Source organism: Rousettus aegyptiacus, unplaced genomic scaffold (genome assembly GCF_014176215.1).
Source record: "Rousettus aegyptiacus isolate mRouAeg1 unplaced genomic scaffold, mRouAeg1.p scaffold_m13_p_17, whole genome shotgun sequence".
Lineage (NCBI taxonomy): Eukaryota > Metazoa > Chordata > Mammalia > Chiroptera > Pteropodidae > Rousettus > Rousettus aegyptiacus.
This window is the reverse complement of record NW_023416292.1, coordinates 32,450,669-32,467,658: the sequence shown is the minus strand read 5'-3', so window position 1 is coordinate 32,467,658 and position 16,990 is coordinate 32,450,669. Positions and strand designations below refer to the sequence as shown.

The following is a 16,990-nucleotide window of genomic DNA, read 5'->3' as shown; positions in this document are numbered from 1 at the left end:
GGATAGTCTTCCTAGCTTCTCTCAAGACACAGCCTTTGGTCAGCTTCTTCTACTTGGTCTTAAGCACTGCAGCTCCTGAGCGAATGACTTCTTGCCTGCAACGCTGAACGTAGGCTGCAGGCCCTAGAAGGATTAGAAGGATGCCAAACCCTAGGTGGGACCTGAATGCTTCCAATCACCCATAGCTCCATCTCCCCTCTCCAGCTGCTTTGACTTTGTCTGGGAGGACAAAGCAGTTCACCTATCCACCTCCTACTCTCCATTTTCCTTGCTTGACCAAACCCTTGACATTGTTTTCCAATCAGGCTCTTTCTCTAGTCTTCACCCACTCCAGCCAGCCATCTTCCTCACAGCCACCACCAGTTCTCTCCTTAACGCGCAGCTTCCTTATTACCTGATTAAGCCTCTAATAAGCTCATTGTTGTCTTTCAAAATCTGACCCACCTTACTAATTCCACATCCTGCCACTTCTCTGCTGAACTGTAAGCTCCTTCAGGGCATGGACTAAACCTTGTTGAATGAACAAGTAAACTCCAGCTAGGTTAAACTTTGAAACTTCATTGACAACACCATGCTCAGATACCACCTTCTCTGAAGGCGGTCCTTGACTCCATCATTCAAATCTTGTATTTGTCTCCATGCATTTTTTTCTCTTACTGGACTGTAAGCTCTCTGAGGGCAAAGACCATGTCTTATTCATCTTGCATCTGAACCCATGTTTGGGAGAGTGCCTGGCATAGAGCAGGCACACAAGCAGTTTGTTGAATGAACGAATGGTATTGGAGAAGGAAAAATACTAGATTTTAAGTTCTCCATTTAGGCAGACTGAGGAAATGACCTAATAATAATTAAAATAGAGATCATCAAGAATACATACGGTGTAAATAAGTCAATTAAGTAGTTAGATAGTGACTATGCAGAACTGAACAATTAGAATAAAATGGGAATCAATCAGGAAAAGCTCCAAAAAAGTGAATTTTGAGATGTGTTTGAAAAGAGGATGAAACTCGAGCCAGTAGCTTAGTAACATGTCATGGAGTTGCCTTGCACCAAGGCAGGGTAAGTAATAAGTGTGTTCGCAGCCTGCCTTTTGAGCAGGATCTGTTCTACTCCAGAACTCAAGTTCTGCCTTTTTTCTGCCTCCCCGCATTGGCGAGCTTACCCACTCCACTCTGTGTCTTGACACTTCCCATCGCTAATGTAGGACTTTATGTTCTCTAAGTTCCTGCGGAAATAAGCAAACAAAACTGTCCTGTTTGGCTAACCCTTGTCCTCTAGGGAAATAACTTTCCTGTTCCAGATAAAATAGAACTGCTCTCAGTGTTGTCAAGCCGGGAGAAAAACCAAAGGTAGCACAGCCACTTTAGCACATCTTCACACAAAATAAATTTTTTTTTTTTGGTGGGGAAAAGGGGGCCCAAAGAAGTCAAGGATGTATGAGTGAGATTTGAGAAAGAGCTCGATAGCTGAATCTTGCCTTAGCCACATCCACCTCCTCCTCAAAGAGTATATGCAAGTACCCATGGGGCTGGACAGTCACTTTGAGGGCTCAGATCATTGCAGCCTCCAGAACTTGTGGGATGGAAAAAATAGATTATACTCCTGTCTCCCTAAAAGTGTCCCCAGCTTTAGAAATCAGAACATTTTACATGATGGCAGATAATATGTGAAATCCCACAGAATCTCTTGACCCTGGGAGATGGCATGTTTCTTTCGACTGGAGGAACCTAGTTTTCACACAGTGTCCATTTTTTCCAGAATGTTGTGTGCCCAACGCGTTTCATTTCCCAAATACCGAGCCTGACCATCTCCCTGTAGAGGCAAGAAAATTATGGTAGCATTCGCGCGCTGCACGTTTTGAGGGGTCGGATTCAGAGCACAGCTATTCCTTCTCCCCTCCCCATGCAAACACGGGTTCCCAAGGCCGCAATGGGAGAGCCCCCTAAGTGGCTCCCGGCGTACCCGTACACGGATGTCACCGCTAGAACATCTCTAGATGGCAACGAAACATTAAAGCCTAAACTGAGGTAATTCCTCACCAGCAGGGGGGCTTCCCGGGTAGGCACTGCCTCTCCGCGCGCGCTGCCCAATTTCTGGGGGTGTCACACTAGACCGTGGTGATGTCACACTGGCTGGGCTGACATTTTACAGCTGGACCCCTCGCCGCCACCAGGCACCTTTAAATCACCGCGGGATCGGCCGCGGAGACGGGGCGGGGAGCCGGGGCCCTGCCCTCGATTCACGCTGGCTCCCCACGGAGGTCCCCAAGCAGGCCCCCCGGCTCGCGCTCGGGTCCCGGCGATGCGGCGGCTGTGCTAACGCGCCCGCTCCGGCCCTTCCGCCTCAGTAGGTGTCATGGCGCGGAGCGGGTGAATAGTTCCCGCGGGGCGGGGCCGGCCGGATGGGGGCGGCTGCTCGGCGCTCAGCTCGTCGGGCCTGGCGACAACGGCGGCTGCGGAGTGAGGGGCCCGGCGGTGGCCCCGGACGGCAGCGGGAGGCCGAGGCGGGAGCGCGGGGCGCTGAGGCGGCGGCCGGGCCGGGCGGCCGAGCGGGCGGGGGGCTGAGGGGGCTCCCCCCGCGGGGCGGGCGCGGGGACGGCTCCGGGGGGCGGGGGCCAGGGCCCGGGCCGGCTCGCGCTGCGGGTATGATGACCCGGCGGCGGGGCCCCGGATCTCGTCTCCTCCGCCGCCTCCTCACGGCAGCCCCAGCTCGCGGCTGAGACCCAGACACACCGGCGGTGAGTCGGGGCGGGCGGGCACGCACTTCGGCCGGGCGCCCTCTCCCACCCGCTCCCCGGGGCGGAACCGGGCGGGCCGCCGGCGCTCCGGGAAGCCCGGCCTGCGGGGGGCGCGCCTCTCGGGGGGCCCCCACCCGGGACCCGGCGCCGCGTCCTGCGGCCCCCGCCTCTCTCGGCCGATCGCGTTCCCAGAAAAGCGGGGTGGCCCCGGGCTTGTTTTCGGGGCAGCTGCCTCTGCCTCCTGCCTCTTCTCCCCTGGGCGTGTTGTTGTCCTCAAATGACAGGGGCCGCCTTGCCTCTCCTCGCCCGGCCGGTTTTGTGCAGGTTTCGTGCCGGCTGTCGTGGCAGGTCCCCGGCGTGCGGCCGTGCGTGTGCGTCCGCAGCCCCGCCGGTCACCCGGGCTGGGGGTTGTGTGTGTTGTCTGGGACCAGGAAGCGGCGTCCGGGGTGGGTGGGTGTGGACGCTCGCCTGTCCTGCCCGCCGCTGTTCTTTAATCGTTGGGTTTGTCATTTGTAATGACGGGGGAGACGACGTGAGACCAGCCCACTGACTGTGTGTACGTCCGTGCGAGGCAAATCTAGAGGTCTGGCTCGGAGGGAAACTTTTCCTGCCTCTTGTCACTTTTCCAAAGCTTGCGTTTAACAACGGTACATATATATATATATATATAAAAACAAAGGTGAGGAAACAACCAGAACTCTTGGGTAAGGCCCACATTGTTCGCAGGTTTATGAGAAAGAGGCCCTTTTTGCGCCTAGCAACCAAAACCTGGGGCTCGGTCGCCGGGAGCGCTGGTCTAACCTCCAGTTTGTTGTGACAATCCCAGAGCACTGGCTTGTGTTTATGCTGGGCGCGCTTTCTTTCCTGTTTAGGTGGGGGAAGGGAGGAGGGGCTAGAGAAGGGGAAAAAACAACCCTAGGCTCTTAATACGTCCTTCCTCCGCTTAAACCACTGACACCACTGTAGACAGACTCATTTTGAGGCAGCCCTAGGTGTTTGTTCTTAGTGACACTTTGGAAATCTTAAGTAATTGCATCAAAATATTTCATTTCAGCTATAGACTCTTCTGCCCAATCTGTCCTTTATCTTATTTGTTTCCTAGCAACTCTGATGAAAACAGCAGCGTGGCTTCCTGCTCCTGATGAAAGGGAGTTAAATTAAGTGGCTGATGCCCTCAGCAAAACCTACAATTTTGCTCTTGTTTGTGTCAAGCTATTTTTGATTCCTGGTCTGCAGTCTTTTTAAAAAAAAAAAAAAAACATTACAGAGAATGCAAATCATTACCAGCTTTTTTTTCATATATAGGTCTAAAGCTTTCTATAGAACATTTAAAAATCTAACAAATCATTTTACTTAATAGTCGTTATTCGGTGGATGATTTGGGATCTTTATATGTACTTATATTAGGGTTTTGTGTTATTATACTGGTATGATGGTATGATGAAGGATATCGTTGACTTTAAGAGACCATTCCTGGCTTGAAGGATATTTTGGTAAAGTACTTGTGGTTGGAACTGTAGGCAGCCAAGCCAGTAAAGCATCTGGCGAGTAAAATGGTGAATGAGATCTTGTAAATATACTGGCTCTGCTTGGTAAGTAGGACTTTTGCTGGTGACATTTTCAGGAATAGTTTATCCTAACTTTGGAGATTGTAGAGCAAGTGAATTGGTAAGTTGAGATTTAAAACCAAACCAGGACTCCCTTCTAAAAAAAAAAAAAAAAAGATCACCTCAAAATACACAATTCTCAAGAAAATAGAATTCTTTCATTCCATGGTTTTGTTTTCATAAGCACAGCTGGCTCAGTGGTTGTGTTGGTAAAAATCAGTGAGCCAAACCTGCCTTGTAAACTTCTGACACTTGGAACTTGTGCAACTTGTTGTTAGGTTATATATTGTAACTTGTCCTTTTGTAATTTGAATTTTGCAAACATGAACTTCCTGATCTGCCTGTCTATTTGAATTTTCATGACTGCATAAAGCATCTATGTTTTTTAAGGGTTTTTTTTTTTTAAGTTACAATTACTAATTCTCCAGTTTCTTCCCTTACATTTCATGCCATTCAGAACATAAGTCATCAAAATCATTTTTCCTTCAAGCACTACTTCAGTAATCACTGAATTTGCTTTTTGGTTCCTTTTTTGTTTTGTTCCTCATCTCCCAGCTCCCTAAATGCCTCATGTATTTTTGTAGAGCATAATTTGGCACTTAAAAAAATTTACATCCTGTGTTTATTTTTTTTCTTTTTGTGTGTGTCATAGCACCCCCCCCCAAAAAAAAAAAAAAAAAACCTTCTAAGTTCTTGGAAGATAGGGAAACTTCTGTGTGTTTCTCTTGGGTTTTTTAAGGGCACCTGGTAAGTGCTTTCTCAGAGGGCTAAATGAAAAAGAATCAGAAGACCTGAATTCTCTGCCAGCTTTGCTACTCATTAACTGTGTACAACTTGTTAGGCTTTCTCAGGTCTTCTTTTTCTCATGTTGGAATTAGGGAGTTTTAGGAAGAGAATGTAAGGTTCGTTTTAGCTGTAAGGATCCCTGTACTCTTTTGCCAGTGTTTTCTCAAATGAAATACATTTTTCATTTTCTCCTTATTCTAAACAGTTTTTCATTTTTCCACATCCCCTGGCATCCTGGCAAAAGTTATCTCATTCATCTGAAAGAACTTCTTCCACCTCCCATCTGCCAGACTGTTGTTATCTTACTGTTTCCACAGGCCTTTGCAGGCTGATCTAAACAGGGTCCTCTTTTAGTGTCTGTTTCATATCGATCTTTGCTTTGTTTATTTGACATTTTCCTTGCTAGAAACTCCTCGAGATACAGTTTTCTTTATTCTAAACTTTGTAGACCTGTAGACTGTCCTATGCACATGCTAAGATAAGTACCTTATTAACCAGTCATAAAAAGCACCTTCTTTCGTTCTGTTACTATTAAAAAAAAAAAAAAAATTCGTCATTCCAAATAAAGAGAGCTGTTGAAATTTAGGAAACTGTATTCTGCCCAGAAGGAAAGTACCCCTCAGCCAGTTTATCAGAATATTACAAAATTGTTTTAAATGGCTGGAAATTACAGAGAATTGTTGAGTTACTCTTTTGTCACTAACACCACTTACTTCACACCCTGTTTTTGTGTATGAGTTGGGGAACTGGCTTGTTTCACATGGTTCCATATGGAGGAAGTGCTACAGGAAATGGGGTGGGGAGCTTTGATTCAAATGGTGTCCTTAGGGTTTCAAGCTTATTTTTTCCTTCTGTATCATTCTACTTAGAATACATATATGTGTATTTTATAATATATATATAATGTATATAAAAAATATATATTTTCCCCCTATAGACAAGACTATAATTTTGGTCTCACCATACATCTCGCTGTTTTACTCAGAATGATTTCTGAGCTCCCCTTACATTTCTATGTGGAGAAGTAACGTGATCTCTTTATAGTCATTCGTTCTAGCAGACATTTGACATACGCTATATGCCAGCCATTGTGATAGATGCTGGTGATTAAAAAAAAAAAAAAAGGACACTTACTCTGCTATTGAGACTTGCCCTCAAAACTTGCAGTTGGAGAAGCCAGCTTTCAAATGAATAACTACAAATAGTTATACTTAGAATAAAATCCAGAGTGGCCCACAAGTCAGCATGTGATCTGGCCCTCGTCTGCTGCTTTGGGTCCTGCTTTTACTATATTTTCCCTTGTTCCATTCCATCCATACTGGTCTCTTCTTCAGATAGACCAAGAATGTGTCTTGGCACTAACCGTTCTCTTCCACTGGACTGGCTTCTTCTTGTCGATTAGGCCTTCCCTCACCACCAAATCTAGAGTAGCTCTCCTTCCACCATCTTTGTCATATCATTGTGTTTTGTCTTCATTATATAACTTATCCCTAGCTGCTGTTTTCTTGGGAGAGGTGTGTGTGTATGTCACCCCAATAGAAAGTAAACTCTAGGCGATAAAGAAGCTTATCCATCTGGAACATCACCGTTATCCCTAGTGATTAGAAAGTGCCAGGCAGACGTACTAGGTGCTCCACATTTGTTTGTTAAACGAATAACTGGAAAAAAAAAAAAGTACAAGTGTGATAAGTGCTTAGTGGTAGTAGAGGAAGCTACGGGCACCTTTACCAGCAAACCTAACCTAGTATAAAGTAGTCCAGGGAAGACTTTCCTGAGTGTATTTGTGAGCATAAGGCAGACTAAACAACAATCTAGCCGAAGGAAAATGATTTTTCTTTCATATAACAGTCTGGAGTAAATGTTCTGGGTTGACATGAGCACTCCTGGTGGGCAAGCGGCTCTGTTGGACAGGCTCATTCAGGGACCCGTGTTCTTTCCGTCTGGTTGCCCTGCCGTCCTGCGGGTGTTATCTCGTGGTGGAAGCTGGGTCTCCGTGGGTTCCTGCTGGTGGCAAGAGAAAGGCACAGGAAAGGCTCCCCCACACATCCCTTTCTGTTGGCCCAGACGGCTTGGAAAATACGGTCTAGCCATGTGCCCAGGATGAAGGAGGGTAAGTTTTGATCCAGACCAACAGCCTGTGCCACACTGAAGAATGAGCTGTAAGCAGAGGCTATAAGGATAAGTGAAAGTTAGAAAAAGAGAAGGTTAAGAGAGGAAAATGACATTCAGAGAGGGAACATGGCATGTGAAGTAACTGGGGCAGGGGAAAGCAAGACCTGCTCTCGGAACGCAGGGAAGTTTCGTGCTGCCGGAAGGGAGAGTGTCTGGGGAAAGAGTGGGCGAAACGAGGCTGCAGAACTAATCAGGGTGCAGAGCTTCTAAGGCCTGGAGATTCAAATCAGAGATTTTGAACTTTATCCGAAGGTTTTAGTGGGAGACAGATGGGCATTTTATTTATCTGTCTGTTTGTTTATTTACAAGGAGAATACCAAACACTTTACTAGCACAAAAAAGCAGCCATAACAAGGCACGGTAAGCTGAAACATACATTTGCAGTCAAAGGGTTATTGTTGCGTATAAATATAGCCTTCCTTTTTTGTAGCCTTGGCAATTGCCGTCAGGATGTAAAACAACTTTCTGTAGCAGCATGTAAGGAAATTAAGGAGCACTCATCTAGTGCACGGAGCACTCATCGGTGCACAGAGCACATTGACAAAAAGACACTAATAGATTCAACTACTTTAGTGCAAAATGTCTAGGAGAGACCTGTAAATTCAGTGTAATACTGAGAAGTAAACACTAGAACTTAGTATCACTTCCCAGATAGCTCCCTCAAATAGTATTGCATACTATTCTAAATGACAAAAGCATGCTAACGAGTTATTTACAGATACAGTAGTTGTACAGTACTTTTTAAATCTGCAATTTAGGTTTCAGATTTTCTGTTAAAAATGAACTGCACTGAAAGTCTATAAATTGTACTTAAGCAATTCAGCTGTGAGTGTTTACAACAAAGATAAATACCACCATCCAAATTATTATGGTTGAACAATAATCTCGACATCAGCAACCACTGTAGTTTTTATTATCTGACTTGTTTGGGCGTCTCATCTCATTTTTTTCATGGTTCACAAACTCATCATGGGCATAGGAAAAGATTCAATGTTAGTGAATCAATAGTTAGACTATACATGTCAACTTTAAAAATTACACGCAGCAGTTTTCCCAATGTGTTTAAAGTTAAAGCACTCATTAAAAAAAATTTAATACCTAAATCCTTTAAGTAAAATTCTCCTATCAATTTATAAGTCCAAAATTTTAAGAACTACTGTTTAGAAAACCTGGTTTACTTAGCAGTACCTTTTGTAGAAGAGAAAAGGAAACTCACTATAAACTATATCAACACTTAAATGAACTGCTCTATGCCTTTGTGGCCAGAAAAATTGCATGTTTGTTTTCTGAAAGGAAGGCAGTCTTTATTTTTTAGACTTCCAAAGCTTGATTTATAGTAACTACAAACATCACTACTTTTGGAAGGTTATAGAAAAATTCTTAGAAAAAAATAATTTCAGACATTAGTCACACTGTTGAAATACTCATTCAGTATTAACAATTTGTTCTTCAGTAAGAAATAGAATTCTTCATAGCAAGTGCCCAGAGTTGCCTCACTTATTTACTACAGCCATTAAAAACCAACAAAATTGACAAAATGTTTTTGTCGCCTTACTGAACACTCATAGTTCTGTCCTCTTGTCCCCAAGAGGCACCACAGTTTTCTGAGTAACAGTGCCTGACAGATGCTTAACACTAAGCTTACACACTGCTCTGAAAAACCTAAATGCTGTGATGTGGGCTTGCTCTAGGTGTGCCGTCTGATGCACATGGAAGCAGATCTAGTTAATGCCCTATGGGGACGGCAGACTTTGCTTCGCCTTGGCCAGTTCTCATTCTAACCAGCAAACTATCACTTTTTGTTTATGTGATACTTTTTTAAAAAAATCCTGTAACGTATGGCAAAGGGAGTCCATCAGTTTCATCGTATGTAGTGCATCTGCAGATTACTGCAAGGCAGGTATGTTGCAGGCTAAAAGGAAAAGTCCTATTTAGCGAGATAGTAAGTAATGGTTCAAAAAACATGCAAACACTGGAATCTTTATAATGTTCCAAAAGCCCTATCATTGCTTCTGCCTACCTGACTACAAACACGAGGTGTTGTGTTCTCTTCTGAGTCACAGTTAGCTTGTAGAATTGCAGAATTGCCCCCACTTATTTGTCATTCCAGGAGCTAACTTTGGTCGCAGTTTATATGATGGAGTAACCTGTGCAGTGGCTTCGGCTTCAAATATAAGTATTTGTGCATTGGGAGGGAAGACAACCCCTTCTTCAGTACGAAGCTGCCTTCTCTCTAAGCCCATCTTCTTCATCTTTTGTAGAAACCAAGGATGGATCAAATATATCAAAAATGGTGAATGTGGGTTTACAAGGGCTGAATGCTGTTTGGTCAGATGCCATTTGGGTGCTAAATGTGAACTGGCAGGAAAAGGGCATTTCTCAGGCATTAATTCAGAAAGGTGTATTTTTCTCTTATTAGAAAAAAGAGGTTTCAACTGCTTGTTGTAAGTTCTCGTGGGAAAACACAAGCGCACAGTATCCTGCAGCTTCTGTCTCGGAGAGCAACTTCTTACAGCTTTGCTGGCAACGCCGTCCATATCCTGTATGGAGCTTACAGCACAGAGCCTCTCTCCTTTGAAGCCCACTTCAAGTTCTACCAAACTTTGTCTTTGTAGAACAGAAATGTTTCTTCTTCCCACCCACAGAGCATGTCTTCCTGAGGATAGGAATCTCCTCTTGGAAGTCTTGTTCCTGGGGGATACATAAATCGTCATCCTTTTCAATACTTAATTTTAACAATCTGAGGAATTTCAGCGGCACAGTTTTGGTTTCTTCTTCAAAGGGCCGAATCCCAGCATTAAGGCAGAATTTTCTCTTAAGGGGCTGCTTTGTTACTGGGGAACCGAGTCTCCTATACTGATGTTTTTCTCTTGGACAGACATCTGTTGGAGTTCATGGCCACATTTTCACTTTGGCTTCCTCCCGCATGACTGAAGAGGCTCTGACGCCTGTATTTGAAGTTATTCCACATTTTCTCCACTTTATCCACTGATTATAAGGCTGGTTGGGGTGCACCGGGCAGCCTCATCCAGGGGCACCTACGGCCAGGCAGGACTGGTCAAACAGCACAGTCACTGAGAGGGCAAGTCCACTGCCACCTGCCAGTCAGGTCCCGTCCCCTACGACTACCCCAGCCAGCAAAAGCAGTCTTGCTTCCTTGGTAGGAACTTGGGGACCCCAGCTTTGCTGCCAGATGCCTCTGCCAGGCCACCACCCCTTTCCTGGCTGCCACCTCCCCCTCTTCACCCTTCCCCTCTTCCCCCAACCCCCACATGAACAAGATATGCATTTTTAAAGCTTCAGTTGTAAGGTGAAGAGTAAATTGGGAAAAGAGAGCTTAAAAAAGAGGCTGAGAGTTACAGTTTGAGGGAGACATATTAGGCTGTTGAGTAAGTAGTCCAGAATTGTGCAGTAGGGATGGCGAAAAATGGGTGGAGTAGAGAAATATTTGGCTTCCTTGCCAAACTTGTCTTGCTTTATTTTCACAGAGCGTATATTCTTATTTACCTACTTTAATGATATGAATACTCTTTACATATCACCTGGTGGTGAAGACAGACATCTGTGTACATGTTGCCTGAGGACAGAGTGCTAGAGGGAAAAATATACAGTGCCGATTTTAGGTTATTTAGGTCACCAATTGTTAAATTATGTCAAAGAGACAGAGATGACACTAAGCACAGGTAGGAATATATTATTTGGTGTATCTGGGAAAAGGTGGACGTTACTGGAGTCTAAGGGCAAAACACTGACAAGTAATTACCTGAGTTGTCATACCCAGTTTCATTTGTAGTTATAATATTTGAATTCTTCATAGTAATATTTTTTCCTGCAGTGCGTACAGTGTGGGGCACCAGTAATTGTTAAGTAGATGTGACCATTGTAGATAGTGGGGAAGCCGTTAGCTTGGCTGTTTTCGAAAGCCTTGGATCCTAGCAAGACTCAGGTCTCTTTTTAGCGGTAAGTACAAGTACCAGTAGCCTTTTGCCTATTCTAGTTTGTGATGAACTCTGGGCAAATTTGTCCTTATGTTTAGATGGTTAAATCCTTGCAAAGTCAAGTTTGAAATGAAAAGACGAGTTTATTGCTGATGTCGAGGTGCAGCATTTTCAGGAAGTCAGAAAAATTTTCAATTTATTGGGAGCCTTTCTCATGTGAATTGAAAATATTTGTACTTCAGTTAAAGTTTTGGGGGATTTTCAACTGCCCAGGGGTCTGGTGCCCTTAACCCCCATGTTGTTCAGGGGTCAGCTGTAATTTGCTTTTCAGAGTCCGATGCATAGTAAGTTTCACACAGATATTAATTTTGTTTCTTATTTTCGTTTGGGAGGTCTCAGCCTAGGGAGGAAATTTCCTCCCCCTTTGTAGAGGCAAATTTTATGGAACATAGTATCTTTATCCTGTGTCTAGAAATGGCTGTTTTTAGCTGAATTTCAGATTGTTATATAAATAAGAGTGTTGATTTTTCTAGACAACTTTGATTCTGTATTTTCTTCTCACCTTGTGCTTGTCGAGGTCAGCATGAGTCTCAGCCACACTGTCAGAGTCCGGGCGGCATGATACTGACTTAAGTACCACACATCCTGCTCTGGGGAAGGCCAGGGGAATTCTAGGTTCTTCTCCGTGGGTGGGCTTAAGTTTGTCTTACTGAATAAAAATTATATTCATTTGTATAAACTTTCAGGAAAATGTTTTGTATGAGTGCATTTTGCAGTGCTCAGTGTGAAGATTCGTGAAAGCATCAATATCTGTTATTTTGCTTATTGAATGAAAAGTCAGTAACATTACTCTGGTAAATGCAATATTTTTAAAAAGTGTCTAGTTGTGAACATAACCTTTAAAAATTTGCTATTACATTTCATGAATCCTTTCCAGTATTGTTATTATAAGCCCCCATATTCCTAGGCATAGCTACAAAATGCAAATTTTGTATTCCAATTTTACTAAATACTTTTAGGTACATAAGGGTCGTGCTCATGTTTCTTGATAGATTGTTGAAATTATTAGTTCAACATATACAGTGGAAAACAAATTTGGAGAATTGCTTTCTTTTATTCAAAATTGACTTAATTTTATAATGACAAATATTTTTGCATATATTTTAATAGGTAAATTTTGTAAAGGCACTCCATGGTTTCAGATTTTTATTATAATTTAGTATTATGTCAGCAGTATAGGTAGAACAAGATGATTTGTAAGTTAATAGCCTTGGAGTTAAGTTGCACTGACTTTAACTTTAATTTACACTTCGAGGTTCATATAAATAATGGAAACTCTTTTTTGTAGTAGATCCAGACTGCATTTTTAGAAATTGAAGGCTGAGGATTTGTTTTTCATTCCAGCTGTCTAGTCTAGTGCAGATTGTTTTTAGTTGCATTCAGGCACAAAGAAATGTACATGTTGCTTTTTTATGTTCTTTAACATCCTTTGTCACGCTTCCTTCTAGCGTGTGTTTATTCTCTTATGACTACTAGTATAATTATACTATGTGTACTAGAGTGGAGACTTCTCCCATTTCTCAAGGACTGCACAGATAAAGGGGGGGGGACATTAAAAAACAAAACAAGCTTTTGAAAATCCTGCAGTTCAATATGAATGGTGGGGAGGAGATATGAGGTTGATAGGCATGGGTCAGATCACCCGACAACTACTTGAGTGTCTGTATATTGCTAGAGCCCATGGAAGGTTCTGGTTCTGGTGATATGAGCAAAGTACATGACAAATATGGTACCTGCCTGCCCTTATGGAACTTATGCTATAGCCGGGAATGTAGCATTAAGTAATTTCAAGTTACAAGGGAGCAACAGGGTGCTATAAGAATGCATGATGGGAGTGGGGCGGTAGTTGTGATGATTGTGGGGGAGTGTGTGTGTGTGTGTGTGTGTGTGTGAACAGTTTTCTTAGCGTAGAATCTATGTTGAAATAGAGGACCTTCCAAAAACTGGAAGAAGGGCAGATGGCTGGAATGGAGGAGATTTGGGAAGACATCAACCAGATTTTTAAAGAGCTTTTTAAGGCAGGGTGAGGATTTTGGACTTTATGCCCAAAGTATTGGAAACCTAGTGGGCAGGGGGAGGGAGGTGGTTATGAAAGAAAGATTTGCATAGTTTAAAAACAAAGATCCCCTGAGTTCATTCAGGATTAGTTTGGAGGCTACCGGAAGTTTGAATTAACTAGAATGGTTCCAATAGGCATGGAGAAAAATGGCTGATTTGAAATACACTTAGGAGATAGAATTGAGAAGATTTGGTTATATTAGATAAAGGGGAATAAGGGAGTGGAGTAGATTGGGATAATATTAATAACTGAGTTCCAGGCACTATTACATGTGTTAAATCTTTAAATTCTCACAACAACCCCAACTGAGATCACTATTGCTGTCACTATTTTATAGATGAGACAGACTCTTTGCCTGCTTTATTTTTGGCTTGAGGCGTTGGGTATATGGTGGTGTCTCATAATTGAGATAGAAAACCAGAGCTGGGGTGAAGGCTTATGAGTTTAATTTTGGACATGCTGAATTTGAAGTATCTGTAAGATATCCACGTTGTAGTTTAGAGTGGTTATTTGGGAGTAAGGATTTGGAGCTCAAGAGAAGTCTGGGTTAGAGAAGAAATTTGAGAATCTTTGGCAGATGACCGATCTCGGGAAGTAGTTATTGAAAAGGGGAAAAGTGTAGAACAAGAGAATAAGAATTAGTGTAGAGCCCCAAGGCATCTGAGGGCTATATTGTTGAGAAGGGAGAAGATAAATATGAAATGGTTTGTATGCTGTGTCAAATGTTTGGACTTTATTCTAAAGTATTAGCTTTGGGATTTAGTATTTGGGCTTTTTGAGCCTGTCGCGTCTATGGGACATTCAGGGACAGAAAGCTGGGCTATTCTCACTCCCTCTCCCAATGTTTTTCCAAGAATAGCATCCTATGGTTCTTCAGAAGATGCTCTCCAGGCTTTGCATCATCCCGGTAACTCTCTTCTGGTCAGTTTATAAACAGTTCTCTTACAGTGTAGTGGACAGAGCTAGACACTATTTTATGTATGATCTGAGCAGAATGGATAACCTTTACATTGTCTGCCATGTTCTGGACACTTTATGTGAATATAGTTTAAGATTGAATTAGCTTTTGATGGGAGAGGAACATTATTACATAATGTTTCTATTAGCAACTGAAAGTGTTTTTCATATATTTTTTTGTTAATCCTTGTATCTCTTTTCCTTGAGCTTTGTGCTAGTCATATTTTTGATCAAAGTAGGGGTCCATAGTATTTGTGTTAAATTTTATCTGGATTTGCCTTATGGTTTCTATCCTATAGTGATCTTTATACACCTGTTACTTAGTAATATCGAGTATCCTGCACAAGTTTGGGTCACGTGTGAATTTTATAAGCAAGCCATCTTTGTCAAAATTTAAATAATTGATTAAAAAGTTAATCAGGGCAAGAAATGAACTCTGGCCAAAGATACCGGGTTTGAATTACAGTGCTGTTATTTTGGGCAAATTACTTTAACCATGTGGTGGCTTAGTTTCCTCATCTGTAAAGTGGAAATAATGGACTACTGCTTGGCGCATAGTAAGCGGTCAATCTATTATTGTTGTTATTATTTTATAAACCATCATAGATGTTTGTACTCCTTTAACAATATGTCCTATTATTGCTGAGTTTCAGAGAGTGATTAAGGATGTGTAATTAGACCAAAAAGTTTATCTTTCTAAAATAGGAAACATATTTTGGAAAATGTGTAAAATAAAACCCTAGCTAGGTATGTTTGCTTGTGGTTTTTGTAAACTGAAAATTTTCTTATGAACTTCTTGAGGGGCTGTGTGATTGGGGCTCTGACCCTTCCTCTGTCTCTCTGTAGGTATGGCATCACAGCTGCAGGTGTTTTCCCCCCCATCAGTGTCGTCGAGTGCCTTCTGCAGTGCGAAGAAACTGAAAATAGAGCCCTCCGGCTGGGATGTTTCTGGACAGAGCAGCAACGACAAATATTATACTCACAGCAAAACCCTCCCAGCCACACAAGGGCAAGCCAACTCCTCTCACCAGGTAGCAAATTTCAACATCCCTGCTTACGACCAGGGCCTCCTCCTCCCAGCTCCTGCCGTGGAGCATATTGTTGTAACAGCCGCTGACAGTTCAGCCAGTGCTGCTACAACAACCTTCCAAAGCAGCCAGAGCCTGACTCACAGGAGCAACGTTTCTTTGCTTGAGCCATATCAAAAATGTGGATTGAAAAGAAAAAGTGAAGAAGTGGACAGCAACGGTAGCGTGCAAATCATAGAAGAACATCCCCCTCTCATGCTGCAAAACAGGACTGTGGTGGGTGCTGCTGCCACGACCACCACTGTGACCACAAAAAGTAGCAGTTCCAGCGGAGAAGGGGATTACCAGCTGGTCCAACATGAGATCCTTTGCTCTATGACCAATAGTTATGAAGTCTTGGAGTTCCTGGGCCGGGGAACATTTGGACAGGTGGCTAAGTGCTGGAAGCGGAGCACCAAGGAAATTGTGGCTATTAAAATCTTGAAGAACCACCCCTCCTATGCCAGACAAGGACAGATTGAAGTGAGCATCCTTTCCCGCCTAAGCAGTGAAAATGCTGATGAGTATAATTTTGTCCGTTCTTACGAGTGCTTTCAGCATAAGAATCACACCTGCCTTGTGTTTGAGATGCTGGAGCAGAACTTATATGATTTTCTAAAGCAGAACAAGTTTAGCCCACTGCCACTCAAGTACATCAGACCGATCTTGCAGCAGGTGGCCACAGCCCTGATGAAGCTCAAGAGCCTTGGTCTGATCCATGCTGACCTTAAGCCTGAAAACATAATGCTGGTCGATCCGGTGCGCCAGCCCTACCGAGTGAAGGTCATTGACTTCGGTTCTGCTAGTCATGTTTCCAAGGCTGTGTGCTCAACGTACTTACAGTCGCGTTATTACAGGCAAGTGGCACATGCTAGAATGCTTCTCTTAGGCTGGAGATCTGTCCTTGTATTTAACATATATTACATAGGACTACAGATAACTGAATTTATATACAGATTCCAAGATAGAAATAAGGATAATATGTCTTAGTTCATTTCAAGTGTGTGACATTCCTATTTGTAATAGTCTTTTATATCTGAAATTTTATTTAACACTAGGAAAATTAATTCAGTCTGATTCTGAAGGTCGTTCCTAGTCGAATGACACAGTTGACCCTTGTACAACATGAGAGTAAGGGGGACCTACCTCCCCCTCAGTCGAAAATCTGCATTTAACTTTCGACTCCCCCAAAACTTACATTGTCCTTCAGTAGCCATGGGGGTTCTGTTGCGTGTATATGCCACGTTTTGTGTACCCATTCATTTGTTCATGAACTCTCGGGTGGTTTTCACATTTCGCATGTTAAGAATATTGCTGCAATGAACAGAGATGTTCAGTTGTTTAAGTCTCTGTTTTCAGTTCTTTTGGGTATACAGCTGCAAGAAGGATTGCTGGGTCATATGGTAATTCTGTGTTTAAGTTTTCGAGGAACAACCAAACTGTTTTCCACAGATGCTGCACTCACAATTTTACATTCCCACCAGCAGCGCATGAGGATTCTAATTCCTCCACATCCTTGCTACCTTTGTCCCTTTGTTATTTTATGTTTTCTTTTTTGGATAGTAGCCATCCTACGTGTGTGAAATGATACCTTACTGTGTTGTTTG

At 43.0% G+C, this 16,990-nt stretch overlaps 1 protein-coding gene and 1 pseudogene across 6 annotated transcripts in view; one reads left to right on the top strand and one right to left on the bottom strand.

The window, feature by feature from the left end:
* The first annotated feature begins 2,191 nt into the window (after positions 1–2,191).
* Positions 2,192–16,990, top strand: part of HIPK1 (homeodomain interacting protein kinase 1) — a 49,271-nt gene continuing 34,472 nt past the window's right edge. For 4 of the 6 annotated variants that reach the window (XM_036235063.1, XM_016124379.2, XM_016124380.2 and 1 more), the window contains exons 1-2: positions 2,607–2,737; positions 15,163–16,240. In XM_036235063.1, the coding sequence (XP_036090956.1) occupies positions 15,165–16,240 (1,076 nt within the window). In that variant the 5' untranslated portion in view covers positions 2,607–2,737; positions 15,163–15,164. Of the gene's footprint in view, positions 2,347–2,606; positions 2,738–15,162; positions 16,241–16,990 lie in introns of those variants that run through there. The other 2 variants (XM_036235062.1, XM_016124383.2) reach the window with 2 other exon arrangements.
* LOC107499794 lies at positions 7,048–10,874 on the bottom strand (annotated as a pseudogene).